The 20,730-nt window shown below is 47.7% G+C and overlaps 1 protein-coding gene across 1 annotated transcript in view; it reads right to left on the bottom strand.

Annotated features, from left to right (window-relative positions):
• LOC8040683 (A disintegrin and metalloproteinase with thrombospondin motifs 20) overlaps positions 1-20,730 on the bottom strand; it is a 259,801-nt gene that overhangs the window by 19,834 nt on the left and 219,237 nt on the right. The window contains exons 4-15 of the mRNA XM_042287060.1: positions 17,960-18,132; positions 12,361-12,444; positions 9,822-9,946; positions 9,297-9,337; positions 8,700-8,805; positions 7,507-7,656; positions 6,624-6,894; positions 5,185-5,336; positions 1,730-1,793; positions 1,532-1,649; positions 1,036-1,172; positions 391-520 (exon numbers count right to left, since the gene is read on the bottom strand). Of these exons, the coding sequence (XP_042142994.1) occupies positions 391-520; positions 1,036-1,172; positions 1,532-1,649; positions 1,730-1,793; positions 5,185-5,336; positions 6,624-6,894; positions 7,507-7,656; positions 8,700-8,805; positions 9,297-9,337; positions 9,822-9,946; positions 12,361-12,444; positions 17,960-18,132 (1,551 nt within the window). The remainder of the gene's footprint in view (positions 1-390; positions 521-1,035; positions 1,173-1,531; positions 1,650-1,729; positions 1,794-5,184; positions 5,337-6,623; positions 6,895-7,506; positions 7,657-8,699; positions 8,806-9,296; positions 9,338-9,821; positions 9,947-12,360; positions 12,445-17,959; positions 18,133-20,730) is intronic.

Genomic DNA, 20,730 nt, shown 5'->3' with positions numbered 1-20,730 from the left:
CCAGGTCCCAGACTTTCGCCATGGTTTCGCTTCATGCGCGAATCCCAAACACACCTATCAGACCTGCGTACGTGAATGTGACAGTCAACGTTATTCATGATACATTGAAAACGCATCAACAAGGTTCTACTAGTACTTTATATAATTGCAACATTGCCGTAATCTCGGCAAAGCTGTTGGTTTCGAAGCCGCTTTGAAAACGTTCACGATCGCTATTTAATAACTCATAAAAAAAACTGCTAGGAAAACAAAGGTTTTAAAACAGTTCGAAGCTACAAAATACTACTTTGCCTAGTACAAACGTGTTTATGACGACCCACCCAAAGACAACAACACATGCATAGGAAGCATTTGCGGAGCTAATCAAAATGTTTTCAAATGAAGGCTCACCAAATTCAGCTCGGTACTTGGCTCGACTAAAGTCTCCGGTGATTGTCCTGCAGGTGGCGTTATCCCCCCGACAGACTCCACACATGTCGGTAGTTGCTGTCGAGTTGAGCTGGTGGTCACATCCAGCCGACTGCATGCATTCAAGAGATGCCACTGTGATCCCTTCATTACAACATGCAGCAACTGGGCCTGTTTTCTAGTCCTGCTTGAGAATGCTAAAGATGACTAAAACATTTCTGGACATGCTTTCTGCCTTTTAGAGAGCACTATGCTTCCAACATTGGCTAGAAGTTTCTGGAAAGTATTTCTTCGCAATGTGTGCCATGGAAACTGAATCATCTTTAGAGAAGCTAGTTTTCAAGGGTCTGATTGGTTCAGGAGCTCTCTCATCCAACTGATGAGATAGGAATCATTTGTTCAGGTTGCAGCATTACCAGGAGTGCCTGCGATACCTACTTCACCCATTATATCAAGCCACCAAATTTGCTTCGTCTCACCTCCAAATTTCCAATATTCTTTTAAGGATTCCAGAGCAAACTTCCCTTAACAAATTTCTCGGGAAGATGCAAAGTCTGCCTAATGTTCAGTGTAGTGCCCAAATGTTGCCCATGCTAAAAGACAGGGGGTGCTAGGTAGGATTCTCACCTTGCAGACGCCGTTAATGCAGACGTCAAACGACTCCGGATTGCAGGCTGTGCCATCGATCACCTTCTCCTTGAGCAGGTAGTAGGCGCTCATGCCAACCACGCGGCAGTAGAGCTTGCACGTGTCCACATGGGAGACTGGAAACCACCGGCAGTGCACAACACACGCTTGTGACGAAGCACCAAACAATGACAGCTTGCACCCATACATGTATGTCAATCCAGTATGCCGGTCCCTAACCTAATATTTCCATTTAATGCCCCCCCCCCCCCCCCCCCAAAAAAGATTTTATTTTTTATATAAATTTTTTTTCTCGTCCTCAAAAATCATTTGCGATTTTATGCGAAGTGAAAGACATGGCAGAAATCCGAAGGCAAACATATTTTGAAGGATGATTTTGACCCTCTAGCCCTCATGTAATGAAGGCCCATCATCTAATGAACTCCACCTCGTGGAACTGCAACGACCGAGCAGCCTGATCAAAGCAACAACTTACTGCCAGAGTAATGCGCGGTCCACTTGGCGTTCGTGGGAACATCGGGAAAGTTGAATGTCTTGCCATTAAAGGCGGAACACTGCTCTTCCCTGAAGTCCATGGAACCAGCTGGGCACGGCTAGAAGGCAAGGGGCGACGAATGACGCACTCCGCGGAGAGAAACGTCACGGCGGCCAGCAGCGACTCCCAGTGACTAACCTCAGTGTTGCAGGAACGGTACCTCACTCGTTCACCCACGCAGTATTTGCCCCCAAACGCCGGCCTGCAACGGAGACAATTAAAGCAAAAATGTGATCACTCGAACAAAACATCCCGACTCTAGTTGGCGACAGGTTAAAGGGGTACTGAATTCAAGCTTAAGATATACCTCTCACGTTCAGAAATAAGTTAAACATGATCAACTCTATCTGCTGACAATCGCACGCTTGTATTTCAAACAGATGGCTGTATTTTTCGTTCTAAATGTTCGATCCTGGTGAGCACTTCAAAATCAGCCACCAAAAAGCTCGGAGCCTCCCAGAATGACAGTCGCACCCGCGACTTGCCCGCGACGTCATCGCGCTCCCTAGGGCCAAGCCATAGGCTATGGCCTACCGTAGTTATAAGCGCTGACACTTGGTGGCATCGACGCATTACTATCTCGCTTAGTCAAAGCACCCAAAGGCTATAACATATCACCGGGAGATTGCTGAGCCAGCAGTTGCGCGTGCCATGACAACACGTAGTGCATTGTCTGCTCCGCGACTTGGCCGATATGGTGACATCGGCAACACCAGCTTCCGGCTCGAGCTCTCTGCTCTTTGAACAGCGAGACATCGTCACGAGGCGGCTAAGGTGTACCTCTGTTATCTCGCAGAAGGCAAGATGCTGGTAGATTTGCTACCTCTTGTTATCGAAGGTGACGGCAGGATCGTGCGACATTGATAGGACGAGGCAATTGCTGCTTAACTGATTTACCACCGACTGATCACAACGACCCCACTTGATGAGGGCACCAGCTTCACGGATGAATAAATATCACTTTGGAGGAGCCATACCAGTTGGCGGAAACATGCCAAGTCCAGTGAGGCTGCAAGGCGCGGTGTATCGCATCGATAGCGGTGTGAACGCAGCATTGTCACGCCACCGCGAAGAAACGCTAACACCACGGCGATTTTGCACCTCCACCTCATTCCACCCCAGCAGGGTGAACGCTGGAGACGAGGCGACTTCTCCAGCGTTTGCTTTGCTGATCTGGAAAGAGGTGGGAGGAGCTTCCTCTGAGCACCTCCCAACTTTTGGCAGAATTCAATTAAGTTTGATTTTGACCAGTGTCGCCCGACCTGCATGCAAATATTTAACATTCTGGGGAAAAATGATTTATAGAGTAGATTGTCTTAATTGTTATACAATATACAAGCACATATATAAAATTTTAAGTCACTGGTTACTCACTCAAAAGGTAACTCGTAAAATCCCGCAAGGACGTCCACACAAAATGAATAGATAAATTGGGAAAAATATGGGGTGGGCTATCTTTGGGGATGCGACAGCAAAACTTATAAAATTTAAAAAAAGGCGATAATACAATAGGTTATCTGCTACAAACCACATAAAACGGGAACTGATACCGCGGATTGCAAAGACAGCAAATTTGCATTCTATAATGCGATAAACACGCGGGAATTTGCTAAGGCATCCTGTGTCATGGTCAAAGGGGTAGCGGACGCAGCAGATTCGTTTTACCGTGTTTGCACAATTCTAAGGCGCACGCACCTTTTGAAAGCTAACAGAAACACGCTGGGATTCCATTTCCCATGTATTTTGTCAATAAAGGCAACGTGGGCGTTATTTTGTTTACATGACATTACTATAAAAGCTCGTTACATGGCACGTAAATAGCGTTTCAGTAAGGATTATGGCGAGTATGGCCCAGACCCGGGGGAAGGGCCACCCCCGCCCGCCCCCGCCCCCCCCCCCCCCCCCCGGATTTCATCAGGGGGGGGGGGGGGGGCACGAGCCCCGATGCCACCCCCATAGTTTACGCCTATGACAGATTCTACCTCGCAGGTAAAATAATGAAGATTGAACACATAGCTCATAAAACAGATTTTATAAAACGAACGACAACACAAAAAATAAATGCCGCGCACTAGTCGCCCTTGTCAGAGTCTGACGATGGTTCTTCGCTGTCCACAGAGGTGATCTCTGCTTTCGCTAAAGCGTTTTAAATGCCGCGCTTCTTGCGCATGTACGAACGAGCGACCGTCGCCTTTGGGAAGGTCGTCTTCCAAACAACACTTTCCGAGCTCGTTGCGTCACTGAGATTGCAAGGACACACAGTGCTGCTCCGTTGTTATCTTTTCCCGCCAGCGGGACGGCCTTTCGTTTAAATAAAACCTCCTAGCAGAACTGTAGACGCGAAAGAATGCGCGTGATACGAATACCGAAATGACGAATGTAAACAAACGGTCATGATGGCGTTGGGGCTAGCCACCTTACACCGAGTATTGCGTTTTTCTTTAGTTTCGGTTTTTGGTTTCGATAGTAACGCGCATGTTGTTTTGGGCAGCGATTTTTGCGAAAAAAAAAGTGCGCGTTAGAATTGTACAAACACGGTACTCGGTGCAAAGGTCACGCGGGAACCTGCCGCGAACTCGTATGCTATAGGAACCGATTCCGCCAATCGCGGATGCAGCAGATTGGCATTTCACGGTGCAACAGACATTCGGGACAACTCGTCTGTCACGGGAACCGATATCGCGTGCCCGCGGACAAAAAACGCGGGAACCCACTACGGACGCGCATGCCACGGGAACCAATACCGCGGATCGCAGGCGCAGCAGACCCGCATTTCACGATGCAATAAACACGTGGGATCAACTTGCATGTCACATGAACCAATATCGCATGCGCAGGTCACGGACAAGAACTTGTGAACCCGCTAGAAATCCCTTGTCAGACGTACCGATACCACAGATCGCGCGGTTGATGTGATTTCGGTCGGACATCGGTCGGACATCGCGTGATGTCCAACCTTACTTAGCCAAGAGAACGGGATGGGCGATCTCACGGAGGAGGGCGCCCTTACGGGATTTTACGGTAAGCCCGTTACTGGTTATTGCAATTCAAGAGGAACGAATTACGTAAGCTTGCAAGTAATGCGTAACTTTCTCGTTAGTCCGAGTTTGTCGTTCTTAGGAAGCAGCAGCCGCTTCCAATATTTGTCGTGGTTATAAATGCATCGCTTTTTAAATGCGTTCCTTCCGGGATAACTGTGGCTATACTGACATGAATTGTGCACATCCTTTTAAAGTCTAGCGTTCTATCGCCGTGCACATTACAGGCGCGAGATAGGGTGAGGTCTAGGTTAGATACCTGCGTTGTACAGGTTCCTATCCAGAGGTAACTAAGCACCATTACTCTTTACTTCGTCAAAAAGTGACGGAATCGCCTTACTTGTTCCTTCTCTTAAAATGTAACTATAAGTTGTTACTTCGTTACCGAAAGAAGTAACTAGGTACAAGTAACGCGATACTTTAACGAGTTATCTGCACAAGTCTGCCTAGATCCAGTGGCGTCGGAACATCAGTTTCTTTCGAATAGTTCCGACGCCACCGCCTAGAATTGACGGTCGTCGACGGTGCCGCACTCCAGACGCGCCGTGTGCTCACCTGGGGCTGTCGCACTCCCGGCGGGCGCTCTGGATGCCTCCACCGCAGGTGCGCGAGCACCGGCCGTACCCTTGCCAGGGACCCCAGTCTCCGTCCACCTTGCGCCGGCTGCCCTGGTCCATCACAGCCACGCACTCGCCCTTCTGACACCACTAGGCCACAAAAGGAACAACCCAACTCTTTCTACAGATGCTCTTTGAAAATTGGCGTTCTGGTTCCTGAAGCATTCTTTTTGTCTTTTCACAGGGAGCACGCCAGAGGAATGCCTAACTTGACTCAAGTCTGACAATCATAGGGGTTTAACTTGGGTTAAAGTACTTTTCTTCGACTTTTTTTTCTAGCTTTTCTCGTGGTTCGCCATATAATTGCCAAAGTGGGATACTTCAGACAAAGGTGCCACCTATTAGTTAACCGAACAACCAGCAGTGAAGCCTCTGGCGCTTGTTTGGCAATTTTGGCCCAAAGTTGCCACATGAAAACCGAACTAGAAATGAAGCCTAACTTTGGCACTTAATTGTTTGATGATTTTGGCACAAAGGTGCCAGATGACAGCCATGCTACCAAGCAGTAAAGCCTAGCTTTGACTTTTCTTTGGCAATTTCTTAAAGGGATACACTCCGAAGATTTTTCATGGTCCCCGATTCGCGTAAAAGTTTGATAAACACACCAACGAAAATCGTTGAAATAGTATCCTAAATATTAGGTCAAACCAATATTAGGTTTTTGCAAATGTTATTAAATTTACAATTTTGATCCTCACAGTGGTTTTCAAACTAAAAGTTTCTACTGGAAAACCCGAAAAAGCGATGCCAGTCGAAGGCATCGGTTGTTTACTTTTTGCACTAGATTTCGTTCCCAACTCATTACAAGCAGTTTCATGGTGTCAAATGGATGCTTTGGAAGCTCGCTCCAGTATCCGAGCACTAGCACGAAACAAATGATTGGCATAGTCTATTTTTAGACTGCTTGCTCGACTGGCAAGCCTGCCTGCCACTGATGTCACGGCACTGAAAAGTGCGCGTATATTTGCATGTTTGTTTTTCAACATTTCCGTTGGCCAATTTTACAATATCTGTTAAGACTTTCGCGATACTAATTAGCATGCCTGAGAGGGTAAACGCCGAGGATCAAAAAAATATAGTTCACTCGGGTAACTCAAAAATCGCCGGAGGTGACTTCTTTAAAAACCATAAACCTCCAGAAAAAAAGAAAAAAATAATAAAATCATTTGCTTAGAGAATTCTGTTACCTGGGATATAATAAATCTGCAATTAAAAAAAAAACGGCGCAAAAAGGCCAAGGACATGCAGGGCGGTAGACTACATCAAGCCCCCAAGCCCCCCATGGCTACTCGCCTACCTAGTACTGAGCAGCGCACCTCAAAAGAAAGTAAAAGAAGGGTGCGAAAGGTGAAGGTGCCTCGGGGTTTCCCCACTCACGTGTCGCTTCCCGCAGGTGGTTCCGTCTGCCCACGGCATGTGCTGCGTGCGGCAGCCGCCCTGCAGGTTGCTGTGCACGGTGCACCAGAGCCGCTTGCAGACCGGCATGTAGGGGCAGATCTTGGCGCCCCGGCCGAAGACCAGCTCGCACTGGCGGTCCATGTCGAACAGCTCCCCGGGCTGCGTGGAGGCCCGCGAGCTCGGCGCCACGTCCTCGGGCAACAGCAGGTTCTCGGCGGGAGAGTCGCGCAGGCACTGCCCGTAGCCCGCACTGCGGATGACACCCGACATGGGCGCCCACGCCAAAGTTTAGACGACGTCAACAAAAAAGGAATGCGGCCAAAAAAAATATTGTGTTGCTTGCATGTTTAGACACCCTTGAAGTTGGTACGCCTCAGGGGGCGACCTATCTCTCAGCTGTAGATGAGTAATTTTGGCAGCAACCGCTAACCTGGGGGTCTTTAACGTGCACCGCGCAGTAGTGATCGCACGAACACGTGCCGGTACAAAACTCGTCCAGATTGAAACGAATGGGGATCGAACCCAGGACATTCTGCAGCGCAAGCTTTCACTTCATGCTCCGAGCTGAGACGTGTTAGCCTTGGCCACCGAGGAGTAAAAAACGGGGCTGCGGCACACAGCCCCGTTTTCTTACGTTACGTTACGAACGTTTACGTGCAAGTCACCGGGACAAGTTCAGGGAGATGGCCCACGCAACATTCGGGACGCGAATGTTTTGGTGACTTATACATAAACATATAAGAAAACGTACGAAAACGGGGCTGTGTGAACCGGTCTTTAGTTCATCGCGCGGTGCCAGTGTTTCCTGGCGCTGCCAAGCCATCGACTTTCAGTCCCAGGGTGATCTAGCGAAGGGACTCACTCGAGGAAGGTGGTGATGTAGTGGCGACTGCATTCGGACCACGACCACGGGCGGCTGTTGTAGTCCAGCATGCGTGCCATCACGTGCAAGGGCTGGCTTGCAGCCCGGTACTTGGAGCACTTCTGGTCGTCATCGTGCGGGATGTTCAGCCTACACACAGGCAAGAAAGCAGCTGACCGACTGCCCACTCGTTCTCGACCACGACGCCCAAGTCGCGAGGAGTCCACTAACGCGTCGCGCAGATATCAATTGAATTAAATGTGGGAAAGGTAATTTGAGAATACCGCATAAACCCGCTCTGGAGGGTTGGACCAAAGATGGACATTAAATGGTCTGAAATCACTTTTTGTAGCTCATAAAAAGAAATGTTTCCGGTTTTTTGTTGTATGCTGTCTGTAAACGAAATACGGCCACAACAGAGGCTTTGCACATTTCGCTGCACACAGGGCATCAACAAAATCACACTGCACACAAACAATGACGTAATGTGACGTCATAATGTTGGGCGACGTCGTGGTGTAGTCTTTTAGCGGAGAAATTTTCCCGCTAAATTTGGCGGCTGACAGCGCAGAAGTAAAAAGAAAAAACTTGGTCACCGTGTGTAACAACGAGAACTGACTAACCTTATTTCGTTGTTGCCGATATATTTGTCAAGGAAGCTTCAGCCACTTGAGGACGAAACGCCAGCTACCACACCGAATCTTGTAGAAGGCTCATCATCAAGCACTTCCTATCAGTCTTTACCATTCGTTTGGTCGCTATCACTCGTCACACTGCGTTATATTAATGCTGTTTTAACTTTTCCAAACATTTTACCTCTGTTTATTCTAGACCACCTCCCTCAAGACTTGAACGAAACAGGTTTTAAGCCGAAAAACAGGGACAAAAAAATGAGAAACAACACAGCGTAATTCAACGCTGCATTACCCATGCACGTGACCTCGTGGCGGCTGGTCACAGCCATGTCTCTGCTTGTGCGGACAAGCCCATGCAGTTTCAAGCTTGCCAAAGCCATGTTCATGCGCAGGCTGCAAATGCTTTTAAGCATGGGGCACCAGTCGGGGTGCCATGCTTCCAACTGTCTTATACGCAGGACAGTTTCAAACTACACCAGGAAATAAGGGTCTCGAGCAGCCGAGTCAGCGTGCAAATTCTTTGTAATTGGCGAATGCGGTGAGGAGAATCTAACTCACACGTGGCCCAGTTCGTGAGCGATGGTGAAAGCAGCGCTCAGTCCGTTGTCTTCGACGATGGAGCAGCTGCTATGAGGGTCGCAGATCATGCCAGACTGTGCAAGGCCTGGCAGAAAGAAAGGTACAAGAACGCTATAGCAGTCAATAACGGATAGTTTTTAAACGCACTCCTATCTTCCACATTGAAGAACAACATATCCAGGAGAGAACTGCGACTAAGATATACGCCTCGAGAGAAATGTTGGACGGCTTCATAATCACGGACTGACATCTGGTACAGATAGAGTGGTTAAACATTTCAAAGATACCACTCACTGCATTACTTGTCAAATGTTCAGGATTGCTCTGAACACTCCGAACTACTTTAAAGGTGACGATGTCATATTTGTAAGATGCTAAATGCGGTAGGCTGTCTTTAATGGAAGTTCACGTGCATGCCTGAAACATAAACTGAACAATATTTATATATCTAGTAGTTAACATCCTGTGTTATGCAAATACTCACATATATACATATATCGCATTTATGAATGTAATTTGTGTCGTTCTAATTCTACATGCTTCCCCATGTCCCATATAAGCTTCGATCAGACTTACCTAGGGTGTCACACGTCTTGGGTAGTCTGCATAAGTCTTCTCTTCAAAAAAATGAAAGGGTAAAAGTGTTACAGAGAGAGAAAATTATCAACAACTCGTACATTAAGAAAGAGCAACAAAGGAGGCTGAAAGTAAGAGTACCGATAACAAGACATAATTCGAGAAAAAAAAATACTGCCCTGTGACGCAGCATACGCTAGCGAGATCAGCCTGGTATGTGCTACTGATAAAGAAAAGGGTAATTTATTACAATTACAACTGCTCAAAAATGGCAGTCAGATTATTACCGACAATTACTCAAATAATGTTTCAAAAGTAACTGCTACTCTCCCCAATGCCTTATCTGTTTTGATATGTCAGGAACTACACTGAAGAATATTAGAACTGAACGGTAACTATGCAACGTTTCCCTGCCAATAACCTTCGATACGGGAGCACAAAAAAAGATATAGACAGTCTCAATGAGTGTAACTCCAAGCGCACGACAGTTGTATGGGGCTGAGACCCGACCACCATGGAAATTACCTGGTGAGCAAAATGGCAGTGTCGTGGTGATAGGGATGGCTGTCGTCAAGGTGATTGTGCTTCTGCTGCCAGCGGCAGAAGTTCTTCAGTGTGCTTGAGGCGCTCGGAGATATTATCTCATTGTCCTGCAAACGAAACGACGCAAGAGTCCCAATCTGAGGCATTGCATAAAGACGCAACGACCACAAAGCCTACACATATGTACCTGCCGTTTGTTTGTTGTTTTGGTTTTTCATCGAAGTTGGCAATATACTAGTCGAAATTTATTTTGACATAATCAGAATAGCCATTAAATAAAGCGGAACTTAGTGAGCCCTTATTGCCTCCCAGACAAAAGGTCTCATGAACTTTCGTTTATGATAGAGTCTCACTACATTCCGGTCACTAAACTGTGGGACAAACGAACAGCAGAGAAAGAAATGTGTTCGTCTTTCGTCTGTAGCATCGTCAGGCATCGTCTCCTGCTGCAGATGATACCAATCTTCATCAGCTCGCCCACGGGTCCATCAGTTTACCTTTTTTGATGTCCATACCTCTTCTCGGTAATTCACCCGTCAATATAACTTACGCGATGTTATTATCCCGCTCCTTCGCTACTTGGGGTCTAACTTAAAATCGGAGAATTAGTAGGATTTTTCTCATAGTGATGATTGGGCCTTAAAGGACCCCTTAAAGGCCGACGACCAGACTAGAGATTCTGCAAGACAGAAGATCCTCCTCACCGTCGGGGAGGAGGAAACAGTCAACGGTGGACGGGGTAGAAGGGGGAGAGGAGGAAGTGCGAGGAAAAGTGCGAAGCGCGAACTGGTCGTCGGTCTTTAACAGAAAAAAGATGCTTTTTTTTTAACAGTCTTGTAGGGACACGCATGTCAAAAAATGAATTTGACGTGAAAAAAAAAATGTTTAGAGCAATATTGATGGCGCAAGACACAATTTAGTCGGTAGTCACCTCCTTTTCACCTGTTTTCTCTGTCAGCATTTCGAGCGCGTGGAGGAGAGGTGGATTGGCTTGGCCATCACGTTGAGGTGCAGAGAGTGTATGACCATCTCGTGGAGGTGGAAAGAATGTATGACCATTCCGCGATGTCATGGACTTCGTGCACAAAATTCAAAATAAATCTCGCGCCTTCAAGATTTCTCTAAAAATATTTCGGGTAAAATCAATTTCTTGACAAGCGTGTGCCAACCAAACTGGTAAATAAAAAAATAACAAAAAAAAAAGCATCGTTTTTTTTTTAGGGGTTCTTTAAAACTGAAGCGGTTCTGTATTTGAGGAAAAAGTGTTAAATTGTTTTCCTTTGGCCTCCAGGATCGCGGATATCTAGATTATTTTTCGAATTCGTGAACGGAGGCTGCATAAAATCATTTTCAAAGTACCGCCGAAACCCCTCCTTCCCAGAGCGTGACGTCATGGGCAGAGTTTTCGGAATATCCGCTCCCGCGCATCTTCAGCGCCTGTCAAAGCTAAGCAAGCGCACTCTCGCTATTTTTAAAAGGGGCACAAAACAGACGTCAAGACTGCTACCAGTGCGGGGGAGTATTAGTAGTTTGCACATGACGTCAATTCGCATTTTGTTGTTAGTTTGTTTTCTCAAACAAATTTACTACATTGAAGGATTACATCGTAACCGGTTGAGATATGATGTCAGCGGTGCTCTACGCATTTGAGGGGGCATGTAAACCCTTGGAATTCTCTCGGCACACGCCAGACAGCTCACAACAACAAAATGGTGGACGAAATTACGTCAGTGGCAACCTTACAATTGCACGCGCTGTTCACACGAGCGACACGCGCTTGGCGGCCCAAGGATCCTGGTACGAAGTCACGACTGGTCGTAGGCTTTTCGAGTTTTCTCGCATTTAGTTACATCTTCGGGAAAAAACGAACGTGATATCCAGATTCACGGGATAAAAAGTAACTCTAGAATTCACCTGTAACTGCTATCTCTCAAGAATCTCTTCAGCTTCCCTTTAACCTACTGCATGGACTTTGTTTTTCAAACACCAGCTCGCCTGCACTTTAACCGTTTTTTCACTTTCCATAAGTCAGAGCCACCTATAGGGGAAGTAAGAAATACCCAAGACGCCCCCCCCCCCCTTTCCCCCTTTTATTTTTCTCTCGTTAATTTATCTCTTTAATTCGATTTCCCTTTTTTGAGCAGAGTGGGAAGTCAATACCACCTAGAAGACAGGGCCCGCGTGTGACGTCATTGTTAGTGTGATCTCCGACCCGCCCCTAGCGGCAAACGTTGAGAACCTTGATAACAGATGCCGCAAAGCGGCAGACGGGTCCGTCTTGGCGTCACCGCGTGCTACCGTAGCACTCGTGAGACGCTACAAGACGCGTTGGCGGCAACGCAGACGCGAACTAGGCGGCGCTGCATGGATTCACTATTGATGACGTTTCAGGGGGAAGGTTCGCGGGCCTTTTGTCTTCCAGCTAGGATATCGGACAAGCGTGGCTACTCTTTCGCTATATTTTTTTTCTACATGGATGCAATTTCTTCTGTGAACAAGGGTTGTTGAAAGAGGGACATACCTCCTCCTCCTCCATGAAGATGAGTTTGACGACGGCAATGTCCAGCAGGTTGCCGATGCTGGGGTCCTTGTAAATGTGTGCTACCTGGCACAAGAGACAAGGGTCCACCGTCAAATCCCGTTGCTGTTCATGCGGGAGACACAAACTGCTAAAGCCGCTGTTAGCCAATCAGTTAGCCAGTGAGAATGCGGAAGAACCAACCACGAAGGGCGAACAAAATAAGCCACGCTTTGCATTTGATCCTAGAAGCACACTTAGTTCTTAGATGTCAGATACGCTTGAACATTTCCCCAACCTTCGAGCAACGGCCCTTGCGATGTTGAGAAGACCGCGTCGTCCTCCCCTTGTAGATATCATCTGATAATCACCATCACTAATCGTGGCACCGCCGGCCTTCATGGTACGGGCTCTCACCTTTCCGCGGTGCCACGGCTCTCCTGAGCCAATAAAGATTGTTGTTCTTGTTATTATTATTATTACTATTATGTCCTTAGGATTTCCTAACGTTCTGGGAGGTCCCATGAACGTCCACAGGTCATCTCCAGAACGTTAAGAGATCCTAAAGACATCCTAAGGACGTCAGAGAACTAGGTGTGCTACTGGGGAAGTTGCAGCCTTCGTTGCTAAAAGAGCGAAGGTGAGAGGGGAGGTTTAAATATACTACGGCGTGATTAACAGTGTTCTGTCACGCCTTTATTGGTTCCCATAAATCAGTTCTCCGAGCACAAAGTTGTGACGTTACACAAAAGTGCCGACGAAGAGTCGAGGCTTTCCCACGCTTTCCCCATCACGAGGCGATTGAATGGTGGGAACTATCGGAAACGATACAACTATAGTTAAATTAGGCGTCATACTTTAAGTGTCACTGTGTCATGGCTAACGGCACCGGCAACTAAATATGGGGAGACCAATAAACGCTTTCTGAAAGTGTCTCCCCTTCTTTCCAACAAACCTTGTCGGCGAAACCCCAAATCGAAACAAAGACGAAAAGGTCTGTTAGAAACGAACAAAAAGAAAAGAAAGAGAGGAGCGCACACTTGCCGCGAGGCTCTCAGAAAAGTACAAAAAAAAAAAAAAAAAAAAAAAAAAAAAGAGTTTTCCTTTCGCAAACGTCGAGGGCGGAGGGTTCGAAGGACCCGTCAAGCCCGTGGCCGCGACGGCAGCCAAGGATGAGTTATTCGGAGTCCCACGGGTCACTGGGGGTCCCACTCGCCAGCGCCGACAGAGTGGAGCAACCGAATGCCGAAGGAACGGCCACCGCCGATTCGGAGCGACGTCTATTTTCAGGTGACTGCCACCGCGGAGTTGCGGAAGACCCAGCGCGCCGCCACCCGCTACGCAGTCCGGGGCCATTCCTCCGGGGGCACGCACCCATCGATACCATCAAGCGCTTTATTATTTTTTTATTTTTTTGAGCGTGGGATGCAATATTTTATTGGTTATAACTATAGGACTTAGATACGATAATCCCCAAAAATTAACTCCCAAAACAGAAAAAAAGGAAAAAAAAATAAATAAATCGGAGCAATTCTTTTTTTTTTTTTTTTTTTTTTTAGCTGCAGGGAAGGAAATCTTTATAGCTACAGCTTTATTATTTCGTTCCGACTTGGAACATCAGCAGCTGAACTGTTTGTGACGCGGCTCCTTTCTTCGAAACCATGTTAGTTTCCGTGGAAATTGGGGAATTTTATACTTGTTCTTCAACGTGGACCCCAATAAACACCGAATTTTTGCCTAACACCAAAAAAATACACCCTGAAAACACGGGACATTATAGTTATAAATGCATTTTGAAAAACAGCGCGAATACCACACGGACAAGAAGGAGGAACACGTGTGGTATTCGCGCTGTTTTTCAAAATGAATTCATACCAACTCGCCCAACTTTCCATTCTAGTAAGTTATAAATGCGTACCCGTCCGCCCGTGCGTGCGAAGCCGCCGAAAGACGAAGTCTTTAGTCTTTACGGAGCCGGGCTCCAGCTCCGCTAAAGACTTCGTAAAGATGTAAAACATGCAGATGAATTAACCATTCAACTGCATATTTTCAATGATTACAAATAAGACTCTTCTAGTCTAGCCTATAGTATTCTATCCTAAATGCATATATAAACAATCGCCTTTTAAATACTGGATTCCATGCAGTATTTACGATGAAACTGTTGCGGCCCCAGTAAGAAACTGCTTAATCGGTACTTTGGACCATATATGCTACTTCGTCGCCTCGGGGAGCTGAACTACAAGGTCACGCCCGACAGAACAAGAACATCATCACGCCGCCCACCACGACCTGAAGTCGTCCACGCCGTGCGCCTCAAGCCGTATTACGCACGATAAGGCTGTTAACTGTGATCCCGTGCAACGCTTGATAGGACCGTGTCTTGCCAGCCTCCTTATTTCCCTATTATTTTGTTCGCCTTGCTCTGTATTCTCCTTTCACGTGGCATCGAGACGATGCTCTTTTTAAAAAGGGGAGTAATGAAACGCGCGCGTGGGCGAGCGAGCGCGTGCGAGGCCGAGTAGTTACCGCGTTTAACTTTCGTGAGGATGCCCAGGGTTCGAATCCTGGGAGTTACCAGTCTTTTGTTTACTCTTTTAGTTTAATGTACTGGAAAATTCGAAAACTTTGTTGCTAGTTCCAGTTCCGAATGTTCTACGCGCCGAACCTTCGACCCCGATTCTTCCAGAAGCCCACGCGTGTACAAAAGGGGCTTCCGCGTGGCGAGTCGGAGTCAGTCTCGCCCCATGTTCGATCCTGCTGCTACGCCGCCGTTGACGCCCGCGACGCTCTATTGTCATCTTCTCTTTCCTTTTCGTTTTGGACACAAGTTCACCCCATTAAGCGATTCGTTTGTTTCCGTTTTCGTCGCCTCATCAATTGTCATTCTTGACAATATAACTGGAGGTAAAAGTCGCTGCCAGTTTTGCTTTTTATCTTATCCAGTCAGGTGCTCCAAGACAACTGCACGAACATCCACGCAACTTATCTCCAACAATCGTCACGCGACTTCTGGAAGAAAAAATAAGAAGGGAAGGGGGAATGCCTACGGTCCGATTCCGTAAACAATACCGGAAATATCAGCGCCTCCCATCGTCTCCTCGACGAACTACGGCATTCCTATGTACGGCGCGTGGAGGTGTACCCACGAATAGAACGAGCGGTATAAATTTGTTCAGCATTTTGTAATTCTGAAAACGCAAAGAAAGCAGGGCGATCACAAAACAGGGTACGCGTCGGCTTTGCAATATGTTCGCTCTATTTTCTTTGTGTTCTGAACTCAAAGTACTAAAAGAGAAGGAACTGAACCACTTCCGGGTTGTACAGAGCGTACGAGCCGGCCTGCGAGCGTACATCGGATCGGCCCCACAATGCCCCGCGCCGCGCGGTGCAATGTGGGATTGACGAGAGGCCCTCTTGGATTTTCCGGAAAAGACTCATCTCCAATGAGCCAAAACTTCGGAAAGCCCCCACGAACCACTTGGCGAGCCTCCAACGCTCTGGCGTTTAAAGACCGAGATCGTAGCTCTCAAGAGCAAGAAATTCTAGAGCCTGCCAAGAAAATTGAGACACTGCGACGCACGTGTGAGGTGATACATCAGGGCGTTTGTCAGGTGAGGCAGTCCTGTCGACATCTTTCATTTAGGCTTCGATGTTACCCCCCCCCCCCCTTTTTTTTTTTCAGTCCAAATTGCTGGCGGTGCGAGGTGTGCCCAAACAAAGCCTGAACAGGATCCAACTTATAAACGCAAAACAAACGCAAAAAAAAAATAAGAGAAAAGAATCGCATGCACTCGTAACATGTGACTGCCAGGAGTACGTATGACCCCTTGCTTATTTGTTTCTTCAGTCGCGCGACTTCTAGTGACGACACCGAACGCCAATACATATTGCGTTATGCAATCGTGAGCATCGAAGAAAAAAAAAAATGTGAACGATTACAACGGTTTCTATTGTGCAGTGACTAAAACATAACTGTTAAAAAAAAAACTCACGGCAGTCGTTGATGACGTATTTGGCGCGTGCTTCCCTCGCTCGCGAACTGGGAAGTTCTCATAGCTATACCGCTATACCCGTTCTCACCTCAAGAACCGTAGTAAAAAAAAGTTCGGCTTCTTGAGGAGCATTACTGATTTCACCCTTTATGTAGAGAATTAAGATACATCTAGGGGAATTGTAGATTAGATATATGTTATCTTACTAAGACGTACACGTTTTAAACACCAAAAGCATCGCTTTTTCCTCTGACAACCAAATCTCGTAAGAACTACTTCGTGCCGCGTATGAGCAATGCGCAAAACGTGCTTTTTTCTTGAGGTGAAAACGGGTATAGACTGCTACCCCCTCTCTAGAATGCACCCAAGTATTGTGCGACCTCGGTGCCGTGTGCCGCGAAGAAATGAAGTTTGACTCCAGGCCGGCCTTGGATTATTCGGACTCCACTCCCGAATTTTCTTGGGGACATCACCATTTTGGGGCCTAGTGACGAAGCGCTGCTTTCCGTGCTTTAGATAGGCTGCCAGGAAACTCAGGCCATATACTTCAGTCGCGTTCTGTTTTAAGCATTTCTGGAGGACGGAAAACCACTTCCTGCTGTTTCCGATAAAACCTCGGCCAGCTGGCAACAAAAAGTGAAAGCCGTTTACAACTCCCTGTAACGCCGAATTAGAGCGCAGCTCTTGAGGAGGAGGAGGGAAGGGTACTGAGGGGAGGCTATGCCCCTCGTTCCCTCGTCTTCACCCGCTCCCCTCCCATTTAGCGGGTAATTTTCGTCACACTTCCCGCTAAATTTAGCGGGAAATTTAGCACGTGCATTGCCAACCTTCTAGGCACTATGCTAATTAAAATGGGACCGCGTGGGTAGCACGTGCATCACCCGTAGTGAGGAAAATCAGAAGCGCCCCAGCTTCTCATCGCGAATAGAGGGAGTATTCACTGGCGGCCATAGCTGTGTGCGGGGCTGCTAAGCGCGTGCTGACGGCCAGCTTCGACAGTTCTTTTGCCACGTGCTTTCCGTACCATCAAGAGTGCCGGTCTTAGCAGCCTATTGATGTGAGCTCGTTCTGAGCATGCGCTCTAAACAGGACCCACAAATATGGCGTCCAGTGAATACTCCCTATAGGGGATATTCACTGGCGGCCATAGCGGAGTCCGCGGCTGCTGAGCGGCAGCTGATTGCGAGCTTCTACGGTGCTTTTGGGACGTGCACTCTACGTTATCGAGACTGCAGCTCGCAGCAGCCTATTGGGCAGGAGATCGAACTATAAGGGGCGCTATCGAGCTTGTTGTACCCACAGCCCGGTGTTTACTAACACAACATAAAAAATAAATTGAACCTCGACATGCCCGGTCTGAGCACGAGCGCTTCGCTTTTACCAGCGCTTTGGACGCACGAGGAGCGGCCTTCGAATTGTCACCTTCGGTACAGCTAATCAAAAACAAACAAGAAAATTCGGTTTGTTGTCCCCACAGCGGAAGTGTGCCGCTAGAGGCGTGACTGTTCAATCTCCTCCCCAATAGGTGTGAGCTCGTTCTGGGCATGCGCAGTGAGTAGCGCACCGAACAACGGCGTCCGGTGAAGCTGTCTTCCGGCCGTGCTTACCGCGGCCATGAGCGTGAGGATGTAGTGCTTGAGGTTCTTGCCGTGGTAGCGCGCCATCTTGCTGTCGGCGGCCACCAGCACCTCGACGTGCTGCTCCAGGGAGTAGCTGCGCTTCCGCCGGTGCCGGGACCTCGGCGGGCGTCGCAGGCCCTGCCACGGGATCTCGTTGGACTCTGCGTGGACGGAAGGGAAGAAGGCGGCTTCAGCATCTATATTCACTGCTACCGACGAACAAAGATATATCGTTCAATTACCGCTAACAAAAGGCTTCTAGTTCCCTTCTTTCCAGGTAACTTCATTCCAAGTCACTTCCTTTCAAGCCACTTCATCTAATATCACTTCAAATCGCTTCGTTCCAAGTCACTTTATGTGAAATCATTTTAAGTAATTTAATTATTCACTTCCTTCGAAATCACCTTGTCTGAAATCACTTCATTTGAAGTCATTTCATTCCAAGACACTTTATTCCAAGTCCCTTCCTTTAAAATCACTTTATTTCAAGTCACTAGGTTCAAGGTCACTTCATTCAAAATCACTTTATTCCAAGTCATTTCGCTCTAAGTAGGTACCTGATACCAAGTCAATTCATTCCAAATCACTTCACTACAAGTCATTTCACTCGCCACTTCATCCGAGGGCATTTCATCGCAGATACTGCATACCAAAGACATTCCATGCCGCCACGTTTCACGTTAAACCCTTCCAGATACATCTACACCTTGTAGCCCTTCCAGGGCAAACTCGCCATCTCAGGTTGCCTCGTGATAACATATGTTGGAATGAAACGCCCCGGGTATGAAATACCCGGGATGAACTGTGATGGGATGAAGCATTTTGATATGAAGCGAAGGAATCTCTTTACAAAGATGGATTAACTCTAGCTACTTCGATATGGTTCCTTCAATTTGCGTAGGCGATTTTTGTTATTGCCCCCACAAAAAAAGAGCAGCCTTGCCCAGAAGAACGACAAAAACTGCGCGAGCGGAAAAAAAAATATATATATTATATATATATATATATATATATATATATATATATATATATCGGCAGTTAGTAGGAAGCGTGTAACGACAACGTTCAACAAGGCAGCACCACATTTTTTTTTTTTTTTTTACTTTACGAAGTGCAGTGGTGTAATGATACGCGTGCCTGACAGCGTACCAAATGTATTCACACGCACACAAAGAAAAACAGGGGCAATCACTTCTTTTTTTTTTTTTGGGGGGGGGGGGGGGGGGGGGCGCAGCGATAGCAATAGTTACTGGAAGGATGAGAACGGCAAGGCGTCTCTCTCTGATGCCCGCTCCACGAGAGTGCGCGCCGCCGAGGTATATGCAGTGCACTTCGGCTGCACGCGCAATACACCGATAGCCGAAGTGTCTGCTCGAGCAAGGGGCTCGCGCCCGTATGGGGAAGTGTCGACACACCGCTGTGCGCTGTCGTGCCAAGTGCACATATAAATTGGAAGGCGGCAGTCTCGAGCAGCGTCGTAAAGGAGGGCAGCGACCGTGTCGTTGGCGGCCGGCAAGACGAACGAAACGGGACACGCTGCTATCTTGGAGCGACAGTGTATGCGAAACCACAGTGTCTGCAAGGGGAGAAAAACATGTTTGCTTCCTACCGTTCCGTGAGAAAACCCGAGTGCAACCAGAGTGCCCATAAACGTTTTGTAACGCCGAGAGATGTAATAAAATTAACGCCGCCCCCGCCAGTTCACGCTTTCCAAACTACACTCAGGTCCCTACTGCGTATTTTCCCGTAGAGCACACGTTAAGCAAATCATCGTCACGTTGTTAGGGAGCTCGGCAAGTAAGCAGCCCCCTAGACATAAAGCTGCGGTACGCACTACCGCCAACCCTGCTGACGAGTCAAAAATTGCAGGGCGACTCTGCTGATCGCCCGGGCTCCAACACGGGCTTGCTGCCTTTCACCGTGCTCAGTTTGCTGCGAATGGACGCTCGAAGCTTGCGATCAAAGCGTTAACAAAGAACTCGCGCTATGGGGCGGGGACTATTGAAACTCCTTTCTGCCCTCCTGTCAATAACCGCGCAGCCACAAACTAAAGAAAAAAATTCCTTCTTTTCTCGTACCATCAATGAATGGATCAATTTGCCTTTAAGCATCATCGGTCAGTGAACCCAATAAAAAGACTAAGATCAATAAAAACAATATATATGTTAGTATTTGCTTTAAAGCTTGCGTCGTGTATTGTTTGCTGCGTGCTTCCTTCACACGTGGAAACTTGCACCAGCACGCGATAAGCGACACGAGCGGGGACCAAGCTTCGTTTGCATGCAAAGACGACGACAGGTGCTGAATCCACCCGAGACCCACGAGACAATGCGGCCACGCCCATAGTCACGCGTCAATCCACGATGGCTTGGAACGAAGGCTACGCCTTGAAGCACCGCTATCCGTCGCCAGAGTACAGCACCACAGACGCGTGAGTTGCAGGCCCGTTTACAACATACTGGGCTATCGAACGTCACGCAGGTCTAATACCAATACAGACGTACTGAGGCGCTGGAGATTGCTCACTCGATTGTCGATTTGTAAAGAGCTTTCAGGCGTTCGCCTCTAATCAGCATAAATGCAATGCGTCGAAGGGCCACTGTCGCCTTCGGAGCCAACAGTGTCGCAAAGTACGACGCACATCGATGTTCTCCAACGCTCCGCCGCAGGCAGGGCATGATCCTTTACTCCTTCTCCATGTGCTTCATGGTCTTCCTGGTTACCGGCTTGGTGGCCTTCTCGATCAAGGTCAAGAACGC

Source organism: Ixodes scapularis, unplaced genomic scaffold, assembly GCF_016920785.2.
Source record: "Ixodes scapularis isolate PalLabHiFi unplaced genomic scaffold, ASM1692078v2 PGA_scaffold8__174_contigs__length_109621045, whole genome shotgun sequence".
Lineage (NCBI taxonomy): Eukaryota > Metazoa > Arthropoda > Arachnida > Ixodida > Ixodidae > Ixodes > Ixodes scapularis.
Note: the sequence above shows the minus strand (reverse complement) of the source record. Positions and strands in the feature narration are given on the sequence as shown.